At 43.5% G+C, this 27,490-nt stretch overlaps 1 protein-coding gene across 10 annotated transcripts in view; it reads right to left on the reverse strand.

The window, feature by feature from the left end:
- The window catches only part of tjp1b (tight junction protein 1b), a 55,673-nt gene continuing 28,183 nt past the window's right edge, over positions 1–27,490 (reverse strand). For 3 of the 10 annotated variants that reach the window (XM_069163638.1, XM_069163646.1, XM_069163647.1), the window contains 27 exons: positions 18,500–18,556; positions 17,980–18,104; positions 17,760–17,862; positions 17,244–17,559; positions 16,816–16,922; positions 16,005–16,173; positions 15,746–15,890; positions 13,303–13,436; positions 12,531–12,636; positions 11,930–12,080; positions 11,319–11,427; positions 11,014–11,233; positions 10,632–10,816; positions 10,437–10,532; positions 10,272–10,354; positions 9,962–10,172; positions 9,761–9,861; positions 9,309–9,659; positions 8,732–8,962; positions 6,826–7,683; positions 6,124–6,215; positions 5,547–5,762; positions 5,325–5,461; positions 4,044–4,515; positions 3,687–3,904; positions 2,981–3,124; positions 1–1,808 (listed from right to left, as the gene is read on the reverse strand). In XM_069163638.1, the coding sequence (XP_069019739.1) occupies positions 1,714–1,808; positions 2,981–3,124; positions 3,687–3,904; positions 4,044–4,515; positions 5,325–5,461; positions 5,547–5,762; positions 6,124–6,215; positions 6,826–7,683; positions 8,732–8,962; positions 9,309–9,659; positions 9,761–9,861; positions 9,962–10,172; positions 10,272–10,354; positions 10,437–10,532; positions 10,632–10,816; positions 11,014–11,233; positions 11,319–11,427; positions 11,930–12,080; positions 12,531–12,636; positions 13,303–13,436; positions 15,746–15,890; positions 16,005–16,173; positions 16,816–16,922; positions 17,244–17,559; positions 17,760–17,862; positions 17,980–18,104; positions 18,500–18,556 (5,232 nt within the window). In that variant the 3' untranslated portion in view covers positions 1–1,713. The remainder of the gene's footprint in view (positions 1,809–2,980; positions 3,125–3,686; positions 3,905–4,043; positions 4,516–5,324; positions 5,462–5,546; positions 5,763–6,123; positions 6,216–6,825; positions 7,684–8,731; positions 8,963–9,308; positions 9,660–9,760; positions 9,862–9,961; positions 10,173–10,271; positions 10,355–10,436; positions 10,533–10,631; positions 10,817–11,013; positions 11,234–11,318; positions 11,428–11,929; positions 12,081–12,530; positions 12,637–13,302; positions 13,437–15,745; positions 15,891–16,004; positions 16,174–16,815; positions 16,923–17,243; positions 17,560–17,759; positions 17,863–17,979; positions 18,105–18,499; positions 18,557–27,490) is intronic. The other 7 variants (XM_069163648.1, XM_069163640.1, XM_069163642.1 and 4 more) reach the window with 7 other exon arrangements.

Raw genomic sequence — 27,490 nt, forward strand, 5'->3', positions numbered from 1 at the left:
TTTTACTTTATAAATGAATTTATTTAGTAATACAGTGGTATACTTAGAAATGTGTTGCGAAGGAAAAAAAAAAACATTGAATCAAAGTAAAATCAAAATAAATAAAAAAATGTCAGCCACACGGGAAAATAAACTAGTGTTGGGTTGAAGCAGTGTTATCATATCAAAAGAAAAATAGTACTGATGTGCCATAATAAATTGTCTATTAGTACAAAAATACATTTCAGGGCACACAATACAGCATCCAGTATCACAAAGGAAGGGACCACTCTTCACAGCAGCCCCCCTCAAGTACATCTTTTAAAATCATTTAAACCAAGCACTTCTCTATTTTGTAAATAAGAATAAAAAGTTTTCTGACAGTTAAAAATGCCTTAAGTAGTGTGTGTATATGTTGGTAGAAAAGTCGGACTTATTACTGCTTATGTCAGTTCCAAGGCTCAGGGGTATAACCAGAATACAAACATAACCAATGTAACCGCTTTCTCTTTTTTAACAAATGTTTTCTCTTTTATACAAAATAACAAAGATGTACAAAAGTTCATTTACAGAGAACCAAGGCCATATGCTAGCAATATGTACAGCCACAATTTAAACATCTTCTAGCTTTTTGTATTTCCTCAGACTTCATATGCATAGCAGTAAAAGAAAGCATAACCTTTTCATCAGCCTCAATTATTCTCGTGTGCTAAATCCGAGTTCACTGTTTATGAGAAAATGCAGAGACAACTTTTTCTTCTGTAGTGATCGTTAGAACTGAAGGATCCGATGTTTTTAAAGTTTCACTGAAAAGTTAATATGCAGATAAGGCATCACTGCTTGCAGTGTACGATGGGATTTTCATGTGTTGAACTTAGTAGTAGCAGGCTTCTGGACCTGAGTCATAGCACATGCATAGATCTCTAGACAGCAGGAGTTTGTAAAATCAAGTCAGTATATTTATCTACGGTAAAACATTTCTACAAAAAACATCAGTTTGAAACAGAGAGAGAGTCCCGTCAGAACAAACGGGCGTCTGATACTAATACTTAAGCTTCATTCTTCGTTAGTGTTTTGAAATCTTCACGATGCCTACGTCTTCCTCACGAGTCACGCTCAGCATTTCTCAAGTCCTCAGGGATCCTTCAGGAGTGAAACGCATGACCACAGAACTCACAAACAAAAGTTTTGCATATACCAACTTTGCTGTTTGTGAGTGTTGTTTTTTTTTACTTTACAGTACGCAAAAATTCCCATTGCAATATTAAACAAGTTTCCAAAATTCGTCTTTTTTTTTGTTTTTTTTTCTTGCACTGCTCTGACCTTTTAGAAAATGAGCTAAAAATGTCAAAATGAGATTATTTCAGTCTGTGGCACTGGTCATGCATTCCAACTTCAGTTCCTTTGTTTAAATAACTTGTTTTAATCTTTTATTTTTTGCAAGCCTTGAAAGCACCGGAAAAAAAAAAAAAAAAAAAAAAAAAAAAAATGAAAGAAAAGAACACGAGCGCAGCGTCGTGGACGCTGGGCTCCTCCGACTCTCCTTGTGTATTGTGAGTGTTGTTGTTGTTGTTTTTTTTTTTTTTTTTAAAACGTTGGGGACAGTAAACAACGTGAGAGTATCGAGTTCATACTTCGTCGCGCACCCCACCACGGCGGAGGGAGCACAGCGGGGGCGACCGAGGTCCCCCCCCCCGTTTAGCACATTCAGTAACAGGCCAGCTGTTGCCCTCTTCAGAAGTGGTCGATGAGCACAGACACACAGTTCGCACCCACCAGGTAGTTCGGGTCTCCGGGGAGAGATTTGTTCTGCCAGGTTTTGGGATCACCTGCAAGAAGGAGAGACATGATGTCAGCTGCTGGAGAGGAGGAGGAGGAGGAGGCCGCCGCCGCCGCCGCCGCCTTATCAACACGGGTGCTCGAAACAAATGCGATTTTCAGATGATTCAGTGAGAACATGAAAGACTTCCTTTTGCTCTCTGTGAGTTGGTGTGATTACTTCATGCTCAATGGATTTGTTATTTCATGAATGTCAGCTCAAAGTTAGCTCAAACATCAACCTATCTGTTACCAAATTAGCTGGAATCCAGTCACGTGGAAAAAGCCATTTCACACCCGAGTCCTGCTTTTATCAAACGGGCATCAAAGATCCGATGTAAACATGTACATGTCGCTGCGTTACCCAGCAGTCTTTGTCAAATTTGTATATAAAAATAAAAAAAATGATATAATTTTTGTTGCTAAAGTGAAACCAAGAGCAAACCAGCTGACAAACCAGGGGAGAACGGACGGATACGTTAAAGAGGAACTGCATCTATTTTGCACATCGAAGTCTGTTTACAGGTCTGATCACATCAACTTTATGACTTAACTCATGAAACATTCTGCACTAATTCGTGCATTATATCATTTAAGCAGGTGTTTTCTTCCATCTTGACTTAATAAATAAAAAAATCATTGTCACAGTAAAAGAACAGCAATTTCAAGATTTGTTGATCGATTAATCAAACTGTAAACTGTTTTCTGAAAACTGGACTCGTGTCAGACAAAAACAAACTTCATGCCTTCTACGATGCAAAGCGCTGGACTGGCATGTGACACAAACGGGGAATTAAACAATTTCGCCTAAAAGGTAACTGAACAATTACAGAATTACTGAATTTCAGGAAATAGAAAAAAAAAAGAAGTAAATATTTGGTTGAATATCAAACAAGAAAAGCAGATAATTCTCAACTGAGGAGTGAGGAGAATGAAATGTTTGGTATTTTTTAACACAAAATTATGATTTTTTTTTTTTTTTAACTGTTAGGAAGCCCAATATTTGCAGTTCATGTTAAGCATGAAAACAAGAAAGTAACTTAAACCTCCAAGCAGAACGCGTAATAAAAGTTGAGGGGAATGTGGAAAACAAGATGAGATGATTGAAATGATTCAGACACTAATAGCCTCCTCTTTAAATCAGCCCACAGACCCCAAAAAGGACAGAGAGAAGACAGCGTACCCGACGAGGAGTCGGAGGATTTTAGAGCAAAAGACCAACCATCAGGGGTCATAGACGCACAGTGAGGTAAGCGCAGCTCCACCGGCTTCAGGAACTTGAGTCCGTGAGGGCCACACATCACCAGCGGACTTAGCAGCGTTTCTCCTGCGCGGACACACAACGAGATTTAAATTCCACAAATTAAACACAGGGATTTATCAGCACAAAGGATTAACCGTCACCCAATCGGGAGGGAGACGTCTGTAGCCGGGCCGTCGCAGCGAGGGAGAACGAACCGTTAACTGACTCGCCAGGTTCCCCTGGTGATACGTGGTAATTAAGAAAAAAAAAGTCCTCCCCGTGGAGCGGCGAGCGCGGCGCTAAATTTCGACATTTCTGACTGCGGAAGCACCGTCGGGGCAGCAAAGTAGCAATTTATTTATCTCTCCTATCGGTTCGGGGCTTTCACACTCGCTTTAGTATAAACTGTAGTGAGTCACAAATGCATCAAATCTTTTATAATGCAAGAATCAACGACACAGTCACCCGATAAGGGGAAGTGCGCTGACTTAATCTTGACACAAGCCGCAACCTCCCTTTGCTTGCTGTGTACCTAAAGTACCTCAGCATGTCAGGTTTACAGCTAGACTGTCTGACATGTTGTCGCTTGCCGTCCCTTGACATATTGAGGATGGACAGGGTCTCTGTGCAGCGGTGAGGGACTGACCTTTCTCCTTGTCGAGGGGGGGCAGGATGCTGTTGTCCCGGCACACCTTGAAGTAAATCTCCTGCTCCACGCTCTCGGGGATGGCACCCTGGGGGATGATGATGCTGACGCCCGTCTCGATGGAGCTCAGGACTCCTCCGTTACAGTTGAAGATGCCGCGGGCGGTGGCGACCACCGTGTGCCCTTCGTCCTCGTCGTCGTCGTCCAGCGCGCCGGGACTGAGGGACGGACGGAGGCACAGAAGTCAGCATCGTCCGTCGAGTCAGAGAAGGCGGAGAATAATGCACAGCAGACTCTAGTTACCCTCAGAGAGCTCGCTGCTGCTGCTGCTGCTGCTGCTGGATGGTGAGAACGTACCTTACAGGGATGGCCTTGGGGATGGCGTTGATGTTATTGTGCTGGTATTTGGGCCTGTTGTCCATAGTGCGCGTGAAGGTGTCCAGGCCGCTGTCGTGGTCGAGGGGCTGCGGGGACAGCTGAGGTTTCCCGCTGCTGTTGCTCACCACGCCGGGCTTACTGAGGAGGTCCGTCTTCACCTGGGTGTCGTTGGGCAGCAGGTTGTGGTTGAACTTGGGGCTCTCAAACTTGCGTTCAAAGGGCCGAGCTGCGCTGGTGTAAGGCTTGGGCACGTAGCGGTTGTAGCTAGTTGGAGCGGGAGCGCCCAGCGTCTTCGGGGGAGCCGGGTCAGTGCCGTTGACCGGGGACTTGTCGGGGAGGCCCCTCGGCGGCGGGTAGCCACCCGGTGTGGGCTCGTCCCTGCTGGCCGGCCTGAGAGCTGCCAGCTCAGGTTTAGGATTGGGCGAGTTTAACAGTTCAGGTATGGAGTTAGCTGGAAATGCAAGGAAGAGGATGGACTCACTTCAACACAGTCTTGATTAAATGATTACAAGCCTTGTTTTATTTACAGTAAGCCCTGATCTCAACATCACGGAGTCAGTCCGAGACTCTCAGAAGAGACGGACACAACTAAGAACCTAAATCCACAGAAGAACTGTAGAAAGTTCTCCAAAATGCTGAAAGAAAAACTCCTGAGTAACTTAAAAAAAAAAAATCTGCGTGCAAATGTACCTCGAGAGAAATGCTGCTGTTTCAAAGGCACCAGGTATAGATTTGATTGAGTTTGTTAGTTTGCTGTTCTTTGTATTAAGTTAATTGATAAATAAAAACTATTTATGCAATTATTTCTGAACGCATCCTCACTTTAGTGACTTGTACACAGTCCTGTGTGAAATTATGTTCATACAAACAGACGTAGGCGGCGGAAGACAGTGTGTTTAACAGTACTGAGGTAACACTCATTATTCTTTGTCATGAAAATTTGAATTATAAAAAGCTGATTGGAAACCTGGTTACCATTTTACAAGACCAAGATATCAACTGTGCAGAAGAACAGATCTGGGGAAATCCAGTTTCTCTAATTCACTACTCTACACGCATGATACCAACCGATGCCGCTATGAGTACGGAAAGCAGTTTTTCATTTGCAAAAGATTTAAGAAATGAAAGTGTGTTAGCAAGAAAGCCAGAAGATAGAACTTGTTAGGAAGCAGCTGTGAAAACCTGACAAGAAATTGTCAGAGAAATAAAGTTGCAAAAAAAAAAAAAAAAAAAGGAACGCAATCAGGTCAGGGAGCTCACCGTCATTGGGGCTGAGTTTGGGCAGCGTGTTGGGTGGGACGGCCGGGACTGGAGGTCCGTAAGGTGAGGAGGGACTGATTTGGGGCAGAGGCTCATATCTCTTCTCCACTGGACTCACCTTCTCTAAAGACTCAACTCTGCAGGCAGAAAACAATGAAACTTGTAAAAACCATCATGAGTCAACACTCGCCGTGACTAAAGAGCTCAGAAATGCCGTTTTACCTGTTGTAAGGGTAGGACAGCTGGGCTGGTTTGGGAAGATCATGGAAGCGGTTGATGCCCGGACTGGGTTGGCCCATGGCCTTGCTGTCGAAGCTGCGGCGATCAAAGTAGGACAACTGCTTCCTGTAGTACTCCTCGTCCTCATCTGGGTCATAGTGGTTGGAGCGCACTACATCATCCAGGGGTTTAGTGTGAGGCTTCTGCGGCTCAGGGGCCCTGAACAGAGAGCCAAAGAGAAAAAGTCAAACAGCTGCACCGATTGAAACAGCAGGGACAGACAGTATATCTGACCTAAAGCCTGCTGGACAGAGTTTTAATAGAAGACATCACGTCATTGTATTTTCGGTTTTTATTTTAGAAACAGTGCGCTCATTTAAAAACGAATCAATGACCTGAATTGATCACATTTATTTTGATCGATTTTATGGAGTTCAGGAAGGAACTGAGACTTTGTCGCACGGTGACTTAACTCCACTAGGTGGCGCTAAGAAAACCAATGAATGACTTCTAAGACGTATTTGCAAGGCTCTAAGGAGTCGTCCTTCACTCGGGGGTTTCTGTAATGAGGACTACGTACCTATAGGTGGACTTCTCCTGCTCCAGGTTGCTGAGGGAATTAGCTTTGAGGACTGGGCCAGGTGCATTCACCGGCTTAGGAACATCTGCAGGCTGAAAAACACACACGGATCCTCTTTAATGCTTCTTGCATCTGATGTAGATTCATGCTCACATGAACAGAGAGCATGTACACGGATATTGTGCCCGACATCTTACTGGCCAAATGATTACAAAAGAATCAATTCGCAAAAACAAGCTTGCAGCTTCAAGTTTTATAGATTTTTATCTGGTCTTCTGTAATTTGATAATTCAGCCCTTTAGGAGCTTTGTTATTTATTTGATATCGGTTTCAACACAACTATTTGTCATATTGTGTCAGGCTTCTAGCGGACATTTAACCTCATAGGACTCGCCCTGACAGCAAACGCTGTAGTTGAACATCTTCACAACATATTTGGTTCTAATTAGATTTAGTTCAACTTCTGGTAACAATTTTGTGTCGTGTTTGTATTCACACTCAAATTCTAACTAGAATTCCTTTTTTTTTTTAAGTTACAAATGTTAAAAATAGATTTGAATGTTGATGAAGGTACTTTGAAGTGCAAGATATAGACTTATGAGGCGTTAACGTTATTTTGTTTATCACCTTAAATACAGTCGCTCATTGTGGCAGGAAATGAGGCACTAAGGTGACAGCTGTTCACCTCTGTGAGGAACGTACCCTGAGCGCTGACTCTCCTCCCTCTTTAGCCCTGTCCACGGAAACAGAGCGTTTGTTCTCAAACATCTTGACTCTGTTCAGCACCGACTGCGGCTTCATGGCCGGGTCCTCGTCCAGGTCTTCCCGGGGTGGCGGAGGAAGGGGTTTGGAGCCCGGAGTCATTGCCGGCTCAGCGGGGGAGGGCAGGGCCTCTGGTTTAGACGGGGGAACGGTGGGTTCAGAGTTCATCATAGGCTCATGCATCCCTGGCTTATAACCCCTGCTTGGAGGCCCCGGCATGTAGGTGGGCCTCAGACCAGAGTCTCCGTAATACTGCTTTGGAGGCTCGGGCGATCGAGGTGAATTAATGGGGAAGCTGTGGGTTTCTGCCTCGTATGGAGAACGGGCGTCATAGCCTGCCGGAGGCGGGGGAGGGGGCTCATCATAACGAATGGGTCCAGGTTTACTGTGACGCGGTCTGGCGTCGTAGCCCGCCGGCGGGGCCTCGTCGTAGCGTGGCTGAGGGGGGCTGTAGTCCCTCCCTGGTCCGTCCTCGTAGGGGGAGCGGGGGCCGTAGCCTATGGGTTGCTGGTGGCCCGGCTGGTACGCAGCGGGCTGGGACGACGAGGTCTGCTGGTCATAGGGGGGCCACTGTTCATTGTAATGAGGCACACGGTTGTCGTAGTGCAGGTGCGAGTCAGTGTTGTGAGGCTTTGGTTCTGTGTAGCCGCCTCCATCATATCCGTAAGGCGGGTGGTCGTATTCGCGGTATGGCTGTTTGTCCTGGTACGGCAGCTGGTGACTGTAGCTCATAGACTGCTTCAGGCCATGGTTGACTCGCACAGGGTCCTCCATATTGTACAGATCTTTCTTGTACATCTGTGAAGAAACAGCACTAAATGAATACGTTCATAACATCATCGTTTTGCGCTTTTAACAAACCACCATGTTGACGGACAGAAAGCAGCCAGTATTTTCCCAACACCAGATGGAAGATTAATAAATTCATTACCAGGAAATAAACTGAAACCTCGTGTAAATTAAGATGAAGAACATTAACCAAATTATTCAAAAATCCCTCAATCAATTAATTAATTAAACAAATATCAAGTCAAAGTGCAATTACACAGGCAAACCTTTGTTCATTATTCATAAACAGTTCTGAATGCCTGTTTGACAAGATGCCTTTCAAGAATGATGTTAATCCATATGAACAAAGGTGGAATTTACATGTTGATATGTTTCATTAATAGTGTAATAACAAGCAATTTGTACATTTCTGAAAGGCCTCATCTCAAACATATGATGTGTAGCCTGTAGACAGCAAAGGTTAATTTGTTGGCAGCTACTCAGGATAAAAATACTTAACAGAAGACATAATGCAGTGTGCTGATGAAAGTTGTTGTTGTTTTTTTCCATAGGGAGAATTGCTCGATGGAAGTTATTACCAAGAGTACTGTCTGCAGGTTAGCTTTCATCATGCAACAAACATTCAGTTTGCATCTAATGCAACGTCAAACTACTGGCACTACAACAGACGACACATCTACCCACTACGATGCCACTTTCAGTGCTACTATTGTTTATCTAAAGAAGAGAGTTGAAGCTGAAAGGAACCCAAAAAACATTAGGAGCCATGCAAAGGAAGTCAGAGGCAACAGTTAGGGCTGGTTGTGGATGTCTTCACCCCTGGTCAAAGACTCAGATGTACCAGTCCTTCTGGTCTCCCAGCCCACTGTGGTGCATGTGGACTAGTCTGTCACACATTTTCTCTGGGAGCCAGAGGCACACAGTGGGCTCAGTGAGTCACACAGTGTGGGCATGTCATGCAGAGAGCGAGTGGAAAGCATGTGTGAGAAGACAGGCAGTTAAAACAGCAGGCTGGGGGCCCAGGCCCGGTCCGAGTGGCTGGTGAAACAGCGGGTACCTTTGGTTCTGGACCAGGCGGTCCAGACGGGTGGGGTTCATGTGGTGGTGGTGGGGGCTGAATAAGCTCAGGGGCAGGGCTGGGGCTGTTAAGTGAGTCAGCCTGAGGAGCTGCGGCTGCAGCAGGCGGCTCCTCTAGGTGCACACCCTCTAGCTGTACAGGCTGCTCAACAGCAGGAGTAGCTACCGCCGTCGGAGGCAACGAGGACATGGACAGAGCAGCCTCACCTTGCTGTGAAGTATCGTTAAGAGACATTTATAACACACAGCCTGCCAAGGGCACACAAAGTACAGCTTACCCCAACACCATGATCTTCTTCCTTACACTGAATCAGTTTTACACCAACCACATATAATGCACTTGCAAAAATGTGGTTAGAATAGATAACATACCAGTAGCTTCTAAAACATGTTTATTACTTAGCAAAGGATATTTAATCTTAACAAAGGTCAGGACACAACAGCGAATACAAAGGAGCTATTCCTCTGCTCTGCAGTCATATACTTCAATCCGGACGTCCACATTTGACAGGCACAGCCTGTGGTGGCCTGCCTGCAGTGCCAGATATGAACTTTACCTGCTGCGGAGCGGCCATCTTGAACCCAGCAGGGTCTATGCGACTGGCTGGGTCGGGCTGCACAGGGTGCTGGTATCCGGGGTAACCAGGGGTGTCCTGAATTACAGGGGGGTCTTCTCGCACGGGCTCTGAAGAGCGGGTGATGGCGGGCTCCGTGGGCAGGCCCACCTCATCATTCAAAGTCTCATCTAATTCCTGGTCGGTGTACGCTCCACCCTCGGTGTCTGTGTCCTCGTAGTCGGAGGTGTGGCGGCTGTCTGTGCTGTACATGGAGTATTCACTACCTGGCGCTGACAGGTAGGACAGACGGTCGTCGTGGATATCCAAGTCATCCTCTGTGGTGCCATCCGCCTGAGCAGAGCAGAGAAACCGTCACCTCATGGCTCACTAACTCCCACTGGAAGAACTGGACTAACGCTGCTCAGTGCAGTGGAACAGAACAAATGTCTCACCTTGCCCTCCGACACCCACACCAACTGGTTCTGCTGTTGCTGGATGGTTTCTTTCAGAGCTCCATACCAACCATCGTTCATATTGTTCAAGTTGATGGTCGCTGAGAGAGAACAGGTTGCATTACAATCACTTCGTAAAGAATAAAACATGTTAAAAGAATCCATTTAAATGTTTTATTTTCTGTGTTTTACCACACTTACTGGTGAACAGGTGGTGATTATTCTTCCTCAGTTTGATGGCTCGCTCGTAGAGCTTCCTGGCGCTCTTCCTGGACTCTGGACACAGTCTGGTCCTCATGTTCTTCACACCCTGTTTATTATCGGGATTTAGGAAGACTACAATCGGGTACCACTGAGCATAGTTCAGCCTGTCCACGGCATTTGGAGTGATGTCCAGCACAGCATGTTTGTCCTTTAGATAAAGAAAGGAAAGAGCAATGATTAAGAATATATCTGTAATGAAATACTTTAAAAACATACATAAATATACGGTAGAAGGAGGCATGCTCACTCTGTCAATGATCTGCTTGATGGTGTGAAGACGAATGATTCCTGAACTACGCTGGTCTGTTCCTGCATCTCTCGGTTCACTCTCTGGAAAACAAAACAGAAGAATCTTGAGTGGAGAGAAAAACAAGTCCTATTGTGTTTTGTGCAATTATATTAACAGACATACTTGCAAGCTCAAAAAGATCTGTCTCCTCTCTGGAGAGTTTTTCTCGAGCAACATCAGCGATAGGTCCAAATATCACGACCGGTCTCAGGAAACCAGCTGCACAAAAAAAAAAAAAAAAAACATCAACAGACTCACAAAATTGGATTATTAGTGTTAGAGTGAATAAAGCTGATGGGACATGGTCCGATTCCTCACCCTCTCTCAGCACAACTCTTTCATAGGCTGGGAACTTAGTTTGGACTGGCTGGGAGGAGAGGTCCTCTCTGCTCTTCCTCAGGTTCCTCTTCGAACTGCGAAGGCCGCGGAACCTCCAGAAGTCGGCCCTGTCGCCTCCTGCTGTTTTGGGGAGAGTGTATTGCACGCTGGAGAGCTGCTCCGCTCTGTTGACAAATGGCAGAAAGACAGACCTTAATGTAACACAAGCTAATGGATGCGTCATAAACTTGGCACTGCTAATCTCACCATTGCCAGTAACTAAGGACTTCATGATGACGATAATAATAACAAATTTAATACAAATACGGGGACTAACTGCATTCAAGGCTGAGCAGAAACATGTCTGTCAGGATGTTGTCACCTGTTTTTGTTGGGGATGATGCCCCTCTCCACCTCCTGATGGTTCTTGCCAATGCGAATTGCCAGCCAGGAGCCCAACTTGCCGTTGTAGAGGGTGTCCACCACACGGAACACCTCGCCCTTGTTAAAGCTTAACCCGTACGGGGACTCCTTCTCATATTCGAAGTGTGTGCGGATGTAGAATGAGTCACCAACATCTGACTCCACGATCCGCCGATACACTGAGCAGGACGGAGCACAAAGTCAGAAACACCGGAGCGATCAGGCCAAGACAAATAGATCTCATGTCTCATTCACTTCACTCACCATCTTTCTTCTTCTGGGCCAGAATGGTGACCTCTTCACCCTTCGGAAGGTCCAGGAGGAACAGCACCGCCTCCTCTCGGATTATGTTTGCAAAATCAACATTATTTACCTGCAAGTAAAGAAAACATGCCTTTATTTAATGCTTTTCACACAATAACGTTACTGTTATCTGAGAGTGCATGACAGACAGTGCAGGTCTCTATTTAGATAAAGGTTTACGGAGATCTTCCTGTTCCCTGAATTGTCTGGTTAACTGCAGGTTTTATTGCACTGCAAGAATGCCTCAATATACTGAGAGAAAAGAGGAGGAGGCACAAAGCGAGATATATGAGTGTGGGGGAACGAGACAAACACAGCGAGAGGAAACAGTGTTTTTGTGTGCGCTCCCTCGGGGCCATTGCTAAGAGACCAGCTTGGAGATACAGGAATTTTGGAGCAGCCAGTTTGTAAAACCATGAATAAAAAGGGAATACTTGAGGACACATTTCCATTGATGAAACAATTTTCACGTATTTCCTCCTTTCACCCGAATCGAAATGACCCAGAGAATAACAGCTCTCCATTTTTGACATACAACGTTTTGCAATCTTCCCCGTTTTACAGAATCTCACCCTGAGAATTTGGTCGCCCTCCTCTAAGCCCTCCTTTGCAGCCGGACTATCCTCCAGCACGCCGGCTACGAAGATGCCTACGTCGTTCCCTCCAGCCAGCCGCAGACCCACACTCTCCCCCTTCTTGAACTTCACCAGTTTCATGCTCGGCCTGAGGATGAAGACAATTGTTAAGATGATTTCCTCTGACATGACAGCGTTTCCTTTAAAAAAAAAAAAAAAAAAAAGTAAAAACTACAGTTTGTGAGAAGTTAAACAACTCTTGGATGCCAGCCAGGTTTCTCTTGAGTTCTTGAGGTGTCCTCAAGAGAACATTTAAATACATTTCAATATTTTTAACATATCTCAGTCACAAACGGTGATAGTCGTGCATCCTGCCATTTTTTAGGCTGCTTATTCAACTTGCCAGCAAACCAATATGCATAAAACAACAGCACTATATGCTTTGTATAGATAAGTGAGTGCAGGACAAGCACAGAAGGATTTTAAAATTGTTTTAGAAACTGCTGTTCCAAGACGCTCACAAAGTACTTTTTCAGGAGACCAGTATATTTTTTGTATGTTTTCATTTTATGGCATATTACTACACTGTTGACATTACCGTAGGATGCTGTCGTCATGGGCAGCGCTTGGCACAGGGGCATCAGAGGGACTGACTGGCAGGTCTACATCTGGCTGTCCAGGCTGGGCATACACCGGCTTTGGCTCTGAATATAGACACATGCAGAGTATTTTTATTATTGCATGATTGGAAACAAAGAAATATTCCCATAAATACTGTCACAACTTAACAATAGCGCCTTATACACATGTGCAACTTAGAACAAGTACACTAATGAAGAAACACAACTGCTCAAAGCCACATACAATCCAAGTATTATCACAGAGATTCGTGTGCGCGCGCACACACACACACACACACACACACACACACACACACACACACACACACACACACACACACACACACACATACACACACTCTCTCAAGGCACACGGTGTCCTGAGCTGGGAGGTCAAACAGAAAGGCAGCAGAGTGCTGCAGGCTGCGGAGGAACGTCAGACTCGATCAACTCATATGGTTTATTTTCACTTGGCTCCAGGCAAACTCAGCCAGGCTCAGCAGGCGTCTGGATCTAAATTTTTTTGGTTGTTGCGCTTTTACAAAGGGCAAAAATAACAGTTTCAGACAAGAATTAATTTTACCATCATGAAGTCCATTAGTTTTCTGCTGCAAATGACATGCAGGAAAATAAGTGTTTCATTTACTCTCACAAAGTTTGGATGTTAGATTCAAATTCTGATTAGTTTACAAATGACTTCTCTTCCATGTACATATATTCTGTTTATTGGCTGGTTGTCGCACGTCTCACCTGGGAGGGGTGGGAGCTGTTTCTCCTCTCTTGCAATAGCAGACTCCTTCGGTTTGGGCAGAGGAACCTCCTCCGCCAGCTTCGCAGGTGTTGAAGCCGGCTTCGACATCCGTTCGTCGTCACGACTTCTGTGACTGCAGACGCAAATAGATGTTTTTGTACAGGTTATCTTTAGAAAATGAAGACATGAGATCATAAATAGTGCATCCTGCAGATGTAGGGCTCGGAGGCAACATATGAAATTTTCTCCCAGGTAGACACGCTCTGGCTGAGTACACGTGAGAAAACCAGAGAGAGTCTGAGGCTGCATCGAAGTCTTGAAGGTCGTCGCTTTGTCTTTCCAGTCTTTTGTGCTTTATTTTTAGAGCAGCTTATCTAAGGTGTCAGAGTGGATTCTGTCCTCCAGCTGAATTTCCCTGTGTGGCTCTGGCCTTAGACCAGCTTGGTTTGACTGCTGTGCCAGGTTTAAAACATTAAGGCCATGTAAACTGATAAACAATGACCCTGGCCAATTACGAGCCAGATAATTGTGAATGATGTCAAACTTTCTCTGTGTTTTGATAAATGCTGACATTTCTAATACGTTTCTTAACAACTCAAGGGAACAGGGGGGATGGAAGCAGGCTGCCCAGTGGTAACGCTCTATGGCTCCACTGGTCACATGGCTACAAACTGGCACTACTTTAATGGCAATGAACTGCTTCATTCACAGGCTGAGGGACAAAGTAACAACAAAGGATCCTGTTTGAACTGGATGCAGGGGAACAAACATCTTTTCAGCCCATCCTGGAGGTAGACCTCGTTTTAACTGCCAACTTCCTGAACTGAGAGTAAAGATCGCAGGTCACAGATCAGGTTCAGATAAACAATAACATCCTGTCCCGACAACTCTTTCCTGTTAATTGAAACACGTCAAAAAATGACAAGTGCTCCTGTGCCCTAGTAAATTATTACAACACATTTTGGCTTTTTGCATCTTAAACATTTAGACAGAAAGATATTACAGAAGTTTAATCACATGTAAAAGGGAAGACAGCTGATACTGGCAGCCACTTGTTACTTTATTGTTGGATTCATATTATCCTTGTGCCAAACATGCGGTTTTGCCCACCAAAAAGAGCCACAGAGATCCAGTGACACATGCACAGGACTCTGTCATCTCAAGAAGAAGCGTCACTGAATAATTGATGATGCATAACATCAGCACCATTGAGCAAATCATAATTTGCTATTACACGAAACACTGATTTTTCCAAAACAAATTTCTAATTTCTCTATTAGAGTTTGTCAAAGTCACAACCCCTCTATTGAACTACATTAAATCTATTCAGCATTTGCTACTAATACTAGAACTAAGTTTTTCACACAGGGGAATGGGGCCAAACTTACGGTATTCTCCAGCTGTTGACGTATAAAAAAAATAAAAAGAATAAAAAGAGCAGACAAATCTCATTAAGTGTCAGTGCTGGTATGTGGCAACATGTTTAAGCCTCCAGGACAGAGAACCTTTACACTAAGCAGAGCAGCGTTTTCACCAAGATTGACTCTCTTTAAGCTTAACAGTTCACTTTTATTTTTCCTAGGGTCAATGGGCAGTGTGAAAGGGGAACAACTGTGGCTCTCTATCGAGTTTAAAGGAAGAATTAATTAGGTACTTTCAAACAAGGTTAGACTCAAAGAAGTGCTGAATGGGGCAATGGCTGGTATCAACACAAACATAAAATCGAAAGTCCTTCACAATCAAAAAGAGAAACCAGGCCTGTCTTAACAAATGGAAGCCAACCCATTAAGGTTATGTAAGAGGTATTTAAATATTAATATATGGCTGAAACTAAGAGATAATTTAATTATTGATGATCTGCCAATCATTTTTGCAGTGAATCAATATTTATTCTAAAACATATCCATAAACTGTAAAGGAGCAACCCTGTAGCTGAGTGTTTAGGGTGCATACCTACATTTCCTAATAATGACAAAATGCAAAAAAGCAACAAAAACAGCACCAATTTCCAAAAGCCTGCTCGATACCTTGGGAATGTTTTACATGCATGTTGGATGAATTGCAATTATCACAATAGATGCTACTTATTTTTCAGTTTATTGACAAAATAATTATTTCAGTTCTACATGAATAACATTAAAAATCCATGCCCTTTCCACCTCAAACTTGTGATTTCATGTAACAGGAAATCTGTCGAAAATCCAGGTTTGTGACACTGTTCACATCTTTGTGGTCAAGATGTGATTTCTTTCATTGTTGTTGAACTCTGAATTATTTTTGAACTAGACTGCTGCTCTTTTTTTACCAGCCAGAGAGAGGAAGTAGAATATGAAAAGTGACTATGAAAACGACAGATTATTTTCAAACACGTATCCCACTACTGCATTTATTTTATGACCGCTGAATGCAAAACACAAAAATTCCAGGATAGATGATCTTTACCTGCCATTGCTGATTTGTGGGGGCGAATGTCTGGAGTGATCTGAGGGTTCAGATCGTCTGTCCGGAGAGCGGGAGCGGCTGCTACGATGTCTGTCATGCGATCGATTGGAATGGTCGGATGCCAGCGAATGGATATCTGAAATGTCTGATAAAAACGGGAGCCAAGGTTCAGCGACATCAGTCTGAAACACCCGCTGAAAAGTCTGTCTTTTAATCTGCAGCCATTTCAGCTGAATCCAACACCTCACACCACTCTCACCATCTCTGTCGGAGGCGTTGGCCGAAGGAATGCTGTCGTCGAGGTCAGGGATGTTCAGCAGGGTTGCCCTGTCGTCTCTCTGAACGACCATTTTTAGCTTGCCCTTTGACCTTTCTATCAGCTTCTTGGCGTCTATCAAGGAGAGGTTCTCTGTCACTGTGCCATTAATCTGAGAGAATCAGAAGAAGAAGCTGTTAGCCACAACAGGAGCATCTTCATACAGCCACATAATTTGAATTAAGAGTCCCAAGCCAAATAATATTGTATTTGTTTCACATTTTAATCCAATTAAAGGGACAAATGTTTGGGCCACAGATGGGTTGTCTTAAGGGGAAGAGATCAAATGCAATGTAGCTGCAACGCTGATCAGGTTTGTCAAAAGAAAATCAGTTTTGAAAGCTATGAGAGGGAGCCTAGAGCCGAGGTAAAATTAGATGTGACCAAAGCTCCGAATGGGCTTTGTTCACCGGTTCGTCACCATTTTCTTCCCATAATCCTTGTGTGCCTATATTCAAAGAAAGTACCAACACATGTACTGTATGAAACGGCTGAATACGAGGGCATAGTTGTGCAAAATTACCAAAAGTATCCATTCTTTCCAAAGCATGAAAACATCCAAGATGCAGCTGCTGCTGTGCAACATCACAGAGCAGAAAATATAGAGTAAAAAAAAAAAAGCGGTACACTGAATACGAGTCACTACAAGCACTTTATCAGTTCTTCTCTTGATCAGCATAAAGTATGAAAAAGGACAATTAACATTTTCCGTGGTTTCAAATCATGTTTAATGGTTTATCACGACCCCTCTCACCTTCAGTACAACATCCCCCTCCTGGATGTTGCCATCCCTGGCTGCCAGGCTCTCAGGGGAAATGTCCTTGACAAAGATGTGGCTGGCCAGGCGCAGGCCATATTCTGCTTACAAAGTGAACGACAGCAACAAAGATGATGTTAGCACAGAGTTCACGTGACAACACCACACTGACTGCACTTTGCTGACAGCTGCTGCTCCCACTGGGATTAACGCCACTGATTAAAGAAGATTAATTGCTCTTTTACTTAGATTTCCTTGAGTTAACTTGGATTTCGCTGTGGCTGGCAAATTTTGTTTACTCTGGCTGTTAACCAGTGCTGATTTGGAGGTTGAATAAGGTTGTCTGGAAATAGTCAAGTGAACTGTGTTTTGTTCAAAACCCTGACTTCTTTTTTTTTTTTCATCCCCGACTTTGTGAGCCTCACCTTCATTTTTGCGGGACTTGACCAGCGTGACCTTGGCAGGACGTGGGGGCAGGTTGTGCGAGCGGCGGTCTGAGCGAGGGGAGAGGCTCCTCTCCCGCGAGCCGCTGCGTTCCCGTTCCCGGTCCCTTCGCCCGCTGCTCCGACCGCTGCGCCTTCCCATAGCCCCGCCCACACCGCTGTAAGCGCCACTGCGTCCGCTTCGCGTCTCGTATATCTCTTCATCGTAGCTGTCCTCCTCTTCATCGTGCTCCGACATAGTTTCCCTCTCCCCGAGGCGGCCCATGGGGACATGCACCTTCCTCTTCCGTCTGATTGTCTGACCGAAGGAAATGAAATATGAGATCAACCTGACAACCAGTCACTTTAGATGAATCAATCGCTCCCCCGAACATGTACATTTCTCCGACTGGTCAATAGTGAAACACATGGGAAACGTCTAAATGCTCCCGACTTTATTTCAAACAACTGGCCACCAAATGAGACGAATAGGATTCATAATGGAACACTGACACTTACAATTTTGGCAATTTTCCCACTTTTACGAAGCTGCTGGACAGCGTACGCGTGCTCCACGTTGTCCATGGAGACAGCGTTGACCATGACCACTCTGTCATTTTCCCTAGAGAGAAGAGACACCAAGAACAGACACGCTGGAGTCTTTCTGGAGCAGGCAGGGTAATTTAATACGAAAAACTCGCATTCTGTCCGGGCTGCCAATAACGCAACACAATCTTACTGCAGTAGGCCTTCTGCTGGGCCTCCTTTCAGCACATCCGAGATGACAATGGAGGTCTCGCCACTCTGAAAATGAGGGTTATCCCGACCTCCTGATATGGCTATCCCGAAGCCAAACCCCGGTGCCTGCACAGAGAGCCACAGATTGCAATGTTGATTTAGCTGTTTGTGTTTGTTCAGTGACATCCAGCACATACACAGGTAGCTTAGTGGCTGTGTAGTTTGTGTGCAGAAAAGTGCACAAAACGCAGCATCAGCATTTTGGGTGTGCATGTTATTTAGAATCCATGGCCAAAACCGTGGGAGAGAATCATGTCGAAGAAAAACCCTGTGATAACTCTGCTGTTTTGTCTGTTCCACCTGCAACTATGTACACAGAGAGCACACTTCCTACGAGATGTGCTTCTAAAAAATAGGTGGGAAGAAATCTGTAGGGATGAAGGAAGAAAATGCAGCAGAACTATCAGGGTGGAGAGTTTGGAATAAGGACTGATTTTGACAAATATATAACTGATACCTACCCTGTGTAGTGTTACTGTGTGCTGTTCCCAAATGACTGTCTCCTCCATCGCTGCACTCTGAAAGACAGAAGAAATACAGTCTGTTAAAAACAAAAGGTCCAAAGTTCAGATCCAAGAGGCAAAATCAGGCGAGGACATAAGACAAATGTTTCTGTGCAAAATACCAAACAGCTCTGTTTTCAGTCTTTTTAGATGTTTGCTACACCAGGCAAATTTTTCAATTCAGCACTCAGATTTTCCCCAAAAAACATTTTAAATTGACTCTCAAATGAGACAAAAGTAATTCGTCCAACTGATAAAAGCTGGAGGTGTAAACATTTCAGAGTTCAAGCCAATTTGTTCCTATAATAGATGCAAACAGCATCTCCATCAACTATGTATTTAACCTTTATCTATGTCTGCAGAAAAGGTCGCCCATCATCTTTTTTTAAATGAACAGTGGGTGTTATATGTACAATCTAACTGGCTTTATAATGTGTGTAATGATGCCGTGTATCTATTTAACACTTCTGCAGCATGCGCAGCAAAAACTGATTATACAGATTTGAGGAAGTAGAGTGTAATGCTTTTAACCGTTTCCGTTTTAGGAACACCTGAGGAATATTGGTTCTTTTTCATTATTTGTATGACTCCTGCTTTGAAAATAAATGATGTGAGGAATGTCGTCACATAAACTGTCTAAGCACACACTGACAAATTTAGTAATAGATATGATTAGAGAAAAATAGCATTGACTTTTTTTCAACTTCTCTATGATAAATTCATGTTCTTGTGGAAGGAGTGGTACGCAGTGGCCGTGTTTCTGAGCTCTTCACTGCCAAAATCTAATCAGGATACAGACTGTCACGAGCCACGAGACATGTCGATGTGATTCACAGGTAGCAGTTTGTTTTGGTTGGTTTTAGCAGCCAATCAAACAAACCACACACAACTAACATACTCCTGTCAGACCGGAGAGAAGTTTCCTTTATAGTGGGACGGCAGTATGAGGTGCCATGTTTACAGTGCTTTGAATACAATACTTACAATAAAAAAAAAAACTAAAAAAAAACAAACCCCATTGCTTCATACAATGAAGTCACACTGACCGTAAGTGTTTGAGACTAAAGCACACCCTCAGTCACATTAACAACCAGAGGAGGAGGATAAGATGAAGGTCGAGTCCTTCAGCTGTGCACTGTCCTCTTCCTCCCAGAGCTCGCTCCTTATATCATCGCTGCTTCTGTATCATTCCACCTCCACTACAATCTCATGACACATTAGACATTCAATGACTGCGTATAAAATACTATCAGGTCCATCCCTTTGGGGCAAATTACAACCCACATCGCAGCGCCTGATGCAATAACCTCCATTTGTCATGTAAATTGATCCCAGGTCTGTGACCTTAATAGGTGAGACTATCACACATTTACCTCCTGCGTTGCTGGTAATTTCTTTGAAACATGAAACACTTACAGTACAACCACCTATGCAGAAAACGAAGATCGCGTTTTGAGGCACATTAAAAGGAGATTAATCTCTAAAAGCAGCATTAGTTCCAGTGCTTGGACCCTCTGCTGGCTTCACTTCTGGCAGCTTCAAACCCAAAACATCTAGCAAATGTCACTCCAGCTTCACACGCAAGATGAATATGTACCACATCAGAATGACAACCTGCTAATAGTATAACGATCAAGTCCCCAGATGGATAACAATGGCCAAATATTGGCAGAGCCAAAGTGAAAATATAAAAAAAATGGTTCCAAATTTGATGAAAAAAAATTTCAGTTTTAGTTTTGCACAATAGAAAATCATTTAGAAACTCCATCGCTGTTCTGTTTATTGTTTTTCCACTTCAACACATCATCCCTCTGTCTGTTGCAACCTGTCGGCCAAGTGCCAAACAATAGCTGGCGTCTGGGAATACGGGCAGCTGAATAAATCGCCACAAGTGGCCCCAGACGTTCTCGGCTTGGCAGCAACAGTCACAAACGCCTCAAGCAGCTTGCGGTGGGACTCACACAAGGCGGGTGAACAAAGGTTTGAACAAGGGAACTCCCCCTGGCCTTTTACATTCAATACACTGCACTTGAGAGAAGGGAAGAAGAAAAAAAAAAAAAGACATCTGAATATTAACAAGTCAGGTGATTTCTCACCGCAAAGTTTGCTCTTAAGGGAGGAGGATTTATGACCATGTCTACTCAATCAGCACCGTGAACTGCTGATGCAAACAACTTTAACATTATGTCTACATTTATAGACTGTTTGCACCTAAACTGATAAATTAGTGGAGATTTGTTTCTCGTTGATATTCCTACTTTCATGCATGCAGCATAACACAAACATGCACACACAAACATGTTTAGGCCTTGTGATGCAGTGTGGCTGCAAGAAATGTGAGTCAATGGTTTGAAAAAAATTGTATTAGAGAATGCTTATTATGCCCGGTTAAATAAAAAGAAATCACCATAAAATTAATGAAATAGAAAATCCCATAAGGAGTAAAAATATAATGGGAGTAAAAAACTAAACAGGATTCTGGAGCAAAATAACAAAAACAGATTAAACAGGGTCCTGCAGCGTGCTTTGCTCTCTCACCCTCTTTCTCGCACGCATGCACACGCACACGCACACACACCTTTCACTTTGAAGGGATGTAATTTTGCTTTCTCCTCCTGCAGAGCTGGTTGCTCTGGTAACGGAGGGGGAACAGTGTGGTGTTGTTCAAGTGGCCTGACATTTTCAGGACGTGTCTAAAGGTTCCTATCAACTGTGGGAGGTTTTAAAAAAGACACGGCAGAATTAATTTTGAGACAAAAGCGAGTTCTTTTTTCCATTTCAGATGAGCACTACTTTTCTGTTGCTACAAGTACATTGTGAAGGCCACACCAGCAGCCACACAACCCATCTTAAAGTCAGTAACACAGGCTATCACACCTTAGATTCTTTGTAGTTTACATTTGTAGTTCATTTTGTCCTAGTTTAGTTTACTTTATCTAAACAAATATATGGCATGACATATAGTTTGTGTTTCATACGTCATACGGTATTTTGCCGTTTTGACAGCACATTAGTTGTCCAATGTAGCATGCACACTACTGTACAGTAATGTACTTTATCTGTAGTCAAGTTCTCTTAAGTTGTTCTCATTGTCATTTCTTGAGTTTCCAGTGCTGGGCTGCAGCTGCTGGAGGACATCTTGCAAGTTAAATACAGGAAGTAGCCAATCAGACTCCACCAAATGTCCACCACGTCAAAGGACGGAACAAACGTAAGTCCTACTGAAGATATTATATCTTTTGAATGTACTAGGTTTTGGTACATTTGGTTTGGATAACATCTAGATAAGTAGTTCTGCTGCATAGTGTGTTGTTTGTGCTTCCAAATGGTCTGCCCAGACATATACACAGTATGCATGCCCTCGTGTGCAGTTTGTTATATTGACATAACCTCAGTTGAGTTTTCTTGACCCGTGACTCCTCTCGCCTGCAGCTCGGTCCCTCACGTACATCCAAACACAGTCTGCATGAATGACGTGATATTTGTCAAAACCAAGCACGTTGTTATTTTGTAGGAATTAACAAAGACACACAAGAAAACGTCCCTGTTCACACAACGTGTTGTCCCACAACCAAACCCTACTCCGAGCTGAAGACATTCATCTCAACAGGCAGGTAAAATTAAGAGAAACACAAACAAAGTAAGTGAACTGTGGAGACTCTACACTACTCCTGGGTACAGTTGGTAGTAAAGTCGCATCAGCAGTCAGTGACTGATGAATTTTAGTGGCACTGTTGTGTATGGCCTTTATGGCCACAAACAACTGGTGCCAAGAGGAGCTTCATGCCTCAAGCCGGAGCCAGGGCTGGCAGCCGCTCCACAGCGGAGACACACCATGTTGGTTGGGTCATGCTTGGGGGATTACAACTAGGCAACTTGGGAGCCAGCGCTTCAACACAGATGGACTTCAACACAGATGGATAACACAGCTGAGAAGGGAGAAAGGACAGCAAAGCTCTGGTCAAAAGGGACTGTGTTGAGTCAATATGAAAATGGTAAACAACATAATCATCAATAAGCCCAGTGTCGTTTTATTGCTCTGCAGAGGAAACTATTACATCGTGTCTGTTGAATAATGCTCAACCAATAGTCTTTAAGCTTTTAATTTCTACTTTAGGACTGCAACTGCAATGATTATTTTCATTATTGACAACAGAATATCTTCTTGTTTACACCATTTATCATTTGGTCTATAATCCAAAAATAGAGAAAAATGCCCAACCAAAATAACCAAAAGCCCAAAGTGACTTTTACAATTTTTTATTATAAAAAACAATTTCCAAAATGCACATATATTCAGTGTGATCATATAATTCAGAAAAATAGATAATAATCACATTTGAGGAGCTGAAACCGGGGACTCGGCATTTTCAATTTAAACTTCTTAACAATAATTAAAATAGTTACAAATTAATTTTCTGTTGATTGACTGATAATTTTACCATCTAATTGTCTCCACTGTAAACAAAGTAATTATTCACTGGGTTAGCCTGAATTTTAATCTGCCGGACAACGAACTGCAGAAAGCATTTCTTTCAAAGTATGTATTTCTATGAGTACATTATTTGAAAGTTCATGGACATTTAAAGCTCAAATTACTTGTATTTGAGGATGGCACTTGTATCTAGAAGGTATCTGTAGACCAATGAAAATAAAAATGGAGCAATGACAAACCTATAAATACTTGTGTAACCAGGTGGTCCAGTCTAAGGCCTCTATAAAAATACATTTTGTCGGCTGTTTGCAGACAAAATTTAAAGCCACTTTCGTTCTTGCAGTTCTTTTGAATTACCAAATCAATTTGGATGATTTTCATCAATTTTGAACAGAGAAAGAGGCTGATGTTTGGGGTTGTTTTCCAATCCACGCTTTTTCACTTCCTATACTCCGTGTTTAAAACCAAGAGAACAGTCGACACTCCTAAAATGTAAATTCATCTATTTACTGCATAAAATAAAACCCGAAGCAAGACAATATAAAAGATGACTGTCTGATCTTGGAGGGGGGAAAAAAAAAACGTACATACGAGTCATCACAATCCTAACCTGACACGACCCATGAAAATGGAAGCCAAGCTAGGGTTTCATTTTGTATTCACTTTGGAGTGTCATTAAAATTAAAGAGCGAAGGCTCCCCTACTCTCTGTTCAGCAGAAAAACAAATCATATTTCGTCTGAAGAGGGGACCGAGGCAGTATGGTAGGGTGTTCAATTGTGACTAAGAGAATAGATTTTGTGCTGTAGTGTGGTTTCGGGGAGCGGCAGAACCTTATTCAATTCTGACCGCTGTGGGGCCAGAGTGGCTAAAAATAGCTCTCATTAATTCTGCTGTTGTGATGCTGCAACAGAGTGATTTAAGGGAAACTTGCAGCATGAACACTGTAGAGCATTTAATAACCTCTTGTTTTAATAAACGCCACAGATCGACAGGAACAAACGACGCAATACTGCAAAGTAAACACATTCACTTTCTCTCTCGTGGCCATTTGTTGGATTTGTCTGTGAAGCAGGAGAAAAACCAAAGGTGGATCATTTTCATCCTGTGCAGTGACCAGGTAGTGACAATGTGGCTATTCAAATGTCAAAGAATTAAAATAGTAGATACTTGATGATGGGATACTCATGTTACACAGTGATACTAAATTACATATTTGGTACTAAATTTAACTGATCCTTTTATTTATTAGCTGGAACTACTTAATAATATAACATGTCTTCCATTTGAGGCTATGGAAAACTTGTATTTGTATACATTTTACTTATAGTATCACTGTGAAATAACACATTTTTATCTGATTTGGGACTTAAATGAGCTTCCACACTCCAGCTACAGATGGACCCTCACATGCTCAGCAGCATTAAAGCTACATGATGCCGAGTCTCCTGCAGGACATTTGCTTGTGTTACAAGCATTGAATCCTACGAGGAATGACACTGACACAGACTACCACACCAGCAACGAACAAATTACTCAAAGTCAAAACAAGGATTTTATTTTTTCCCCCCAGAACATTGTTCAAGTTGCACTGCGGCCAAAGACAGAAAACAACCACAGGATCACACTCCTCTGTGGCTGCTGGCAGTGAAGCAACAAAGAAGTAGAATAAGATGATTGATCACTTCAGAAAATGAAATCGATGTACTGACTGAATGCTGACAACTGCTAAAAGTCCCTCTGCCTCTGAGAACATAGTCAAATGCTAACGAGGGCACGTGCCTGAGCACCAGTCAGGGTTCGGGGGGGTCCCCTGAGAGATAAGTGACACTCTGCCCATACAACATGGATAGGCAATGTAATGCGGACCTCTAACCGGGGGGCGGGAGGGGGGAGGGAGGAGGAGGAGGCGGCGGGAGAGATGCAGCACTTCGAGTGATGCGAAGGTCAAGATATGAAAGCTATTAATTCTGACATAAAAGTTAATCACCAACCATCGCAGCCGTGAAACATGCATTCTTTAAAGGCTACGGAGAAGCGGACTTCGCTTCCACCTCATCTGTTTGGGCTGTTGCATCAAGTATTCAGACGATCAGAGGTACTTACATCAGTTCATCCCGGTCACTACAGAGGACAAAGACAAAAGCAACTTCCAGCTACTCCTCAGTAAATCCGGCAGGAGGTTCCTCCAGATGCACACCAACAGCCTCAGTGCATGACCGCACCAATCAGTGCTGGGAGGGACTCGCCCCCACCTCTGTCTTTTCGTAGCTCTGAAACCACAGAAATTACGACCACAGGTGAGGGGTTATGAAACACACCCCGCAGCTACACCCTAACGCTTCCTCTGCCCCGCATGGGTCTGTGTCCTCACCCAACATCTTCCTTCTAAACGTATCCGTCCCTCCAACTCTCTCCTTACACGCTCAGGGGATCGAAGCAAATCCCCTCCAGCTTGGCAACGATCTGTGTGGGATCTGCAGTTCCGCTACAGCATGGGACTCCTCTGTACTAGCGAACATCCATCCGCAGTGTAAACTGCTGTATCGGACTTAACCCTTGAGCTGCCGTGTTGAACCAGAGCACAATCCACCGATTCGCTCAGCATGTGGGACATTGTCACAACCCTCCTCCCAGGTGTGCTGCATTACATGCATAAATCATACTCTCGGTGTCAGTGGCATCCCACGAATGTTTAGCCGTCAGTTTGATGTCAGTAATCATAACCAATACGTGAGGACAATGTACTTTGTGTTGTCTTTAGCTGCGGTATCAAACACAAAAACAACCAGCATTTAATTTGACCTTTTCCCAAAGTACTGCTAAAATTAAGAGGTTGCTAACAAAGCAGATCAAATAAACAGAAAGGGAAATATGAGAGTTAAAGTCAGACTATGAGAAAAGGAAAGCAAATACAATCTCACACACAACGACAAAGGTTGCTCATGAATATCATTTAATGTCCTTTACCATGAATTTCTTTAATTCTTTTTTCACTCTACGAATCAGTTAAAATGGTTCTTTATTTTGTGTGCACATCTGTCAAAGTAGCTCACCAAGAACAACTTTTCAATTGATAATTGAACTCAGCAGCTTGTAAAGACAGAAGGAATTCAGTTCTAATTTATTATTCAGTAATGAACCTACTACATAGCAGTTTGAAATAAAAAGGCAAACACAACTAAGAACACTGGATTATCCAGTGAAATATATCTTTGGCTGTAATTACAAAAGCAGGATGCACAGCCAGTGTCGCTCATACGTCTGTATCTGTCTTTGGTACTTGCGAGTAATACTTTTACATTTGTTTTCATCAGCATTTCAAAACCTGCAAATTGATAAGATATTGAATCAAACCATCAGCTAGCTCGATGCGCCGGTAGCGCAGCACAATTCATCCAGTCGCGATAGCAATCGCGATGTAGCCTTTGAAACAACATGACCGTTTAATATGCGCTGTGCGCGGCCACAACCAGCCTGTCGAGACCAGTTGGAGATGGACATCAATGAGCAAGCTGACACTGAATTAAAAAAAAAAAAAAGACACAACCTCTACTGGCCTCTACAGTGTGAGCAGCGAACTTGAATGCGAGTGCAGTTTTGTTGTGTGCGAATGTGACATGATTTGAAAAATGCCAAACTCTTTTGACTCGTTTTAACAAAGATCCATTTCCAAAACATTCAAGCACCGGCGACCCACTCTCCGGGGCACCGTAGTGCATGTTTACAGTACAGATTTATTGGCAAAAACCTTTCCTTGAAGATATATTAGAGAGAGTTTGTAGTTTTTGGGCCTTTTTAATTCCAGTTTATCTTTGTACGCCTGAGTTAAGTACATAAAAACGATGAGTATTCTGTGCATTTTCCCCGTATTGTATTGCTGTCACCCAAAACTTATCAGAAAAATCCCATTATGACTTTTGACCACGTCGTGCCGCCTGACTGCGTTTTTGGAGATCTGGGATGAGTGCACAACGGCTCCTTGGCGAGCAGCTGCATGCTCTGAAGGCTATTTTCCACCGGTTCCGTCTGTCTGTCTCCGGCACGGCTGCCGTAGTGAATCGCCGTCATTAAGGTCAATGCTTCGTATCACACCGGCTGCGCCGCGGTCCGTCTCGCCAGCGTCCCGGAAGCGGCTCGCGAGTCTATTTGTGACGGAAGCCGCGTGGAGACAGCGGCAATCGCAACAGAGCAGATCGGCCGGGCAGGAAGTTTGTCGAGAAAACGAAATAAAACTCTAGAACAATTTTCAAAGTAAAACACCCATGTGCAAACTCCCGGTCATAAAAAAAAAAACATCACTACATCACTATCTACCATCGCGGTCATTCAGTTTGGACAAGAAATGCGTTCTCCTCCTGCTACGGACGCGGTATGTGAAATAGTTACACAATAAATAGGAGGATTCGTGTTTTTAATGACTAAAACACAGCATGCTGTATTAACTCTGTCTGTAGGCTGCAGCACAAAGTAGGAAATTACAACAATAACCATAAAACGGGACAAAAAAGTTTC

The sequence above is a fragment of the Embiotoca jacksoni genome, unplaced genomic scaffold (genome assembly GCF_022577435.1).
Source record: "Embiotoca jacksoni isolate LCO1_2020_lvr unplaced genomic scaffold, fEmbJac1.0.p SCAF_3, whole genome shotgun sequence".
NCBI lineage: Eukaryota > Metazoa > Chordata > Actinopteri > Embiotocidae > Embiotoca > Embiotoca jacksoni.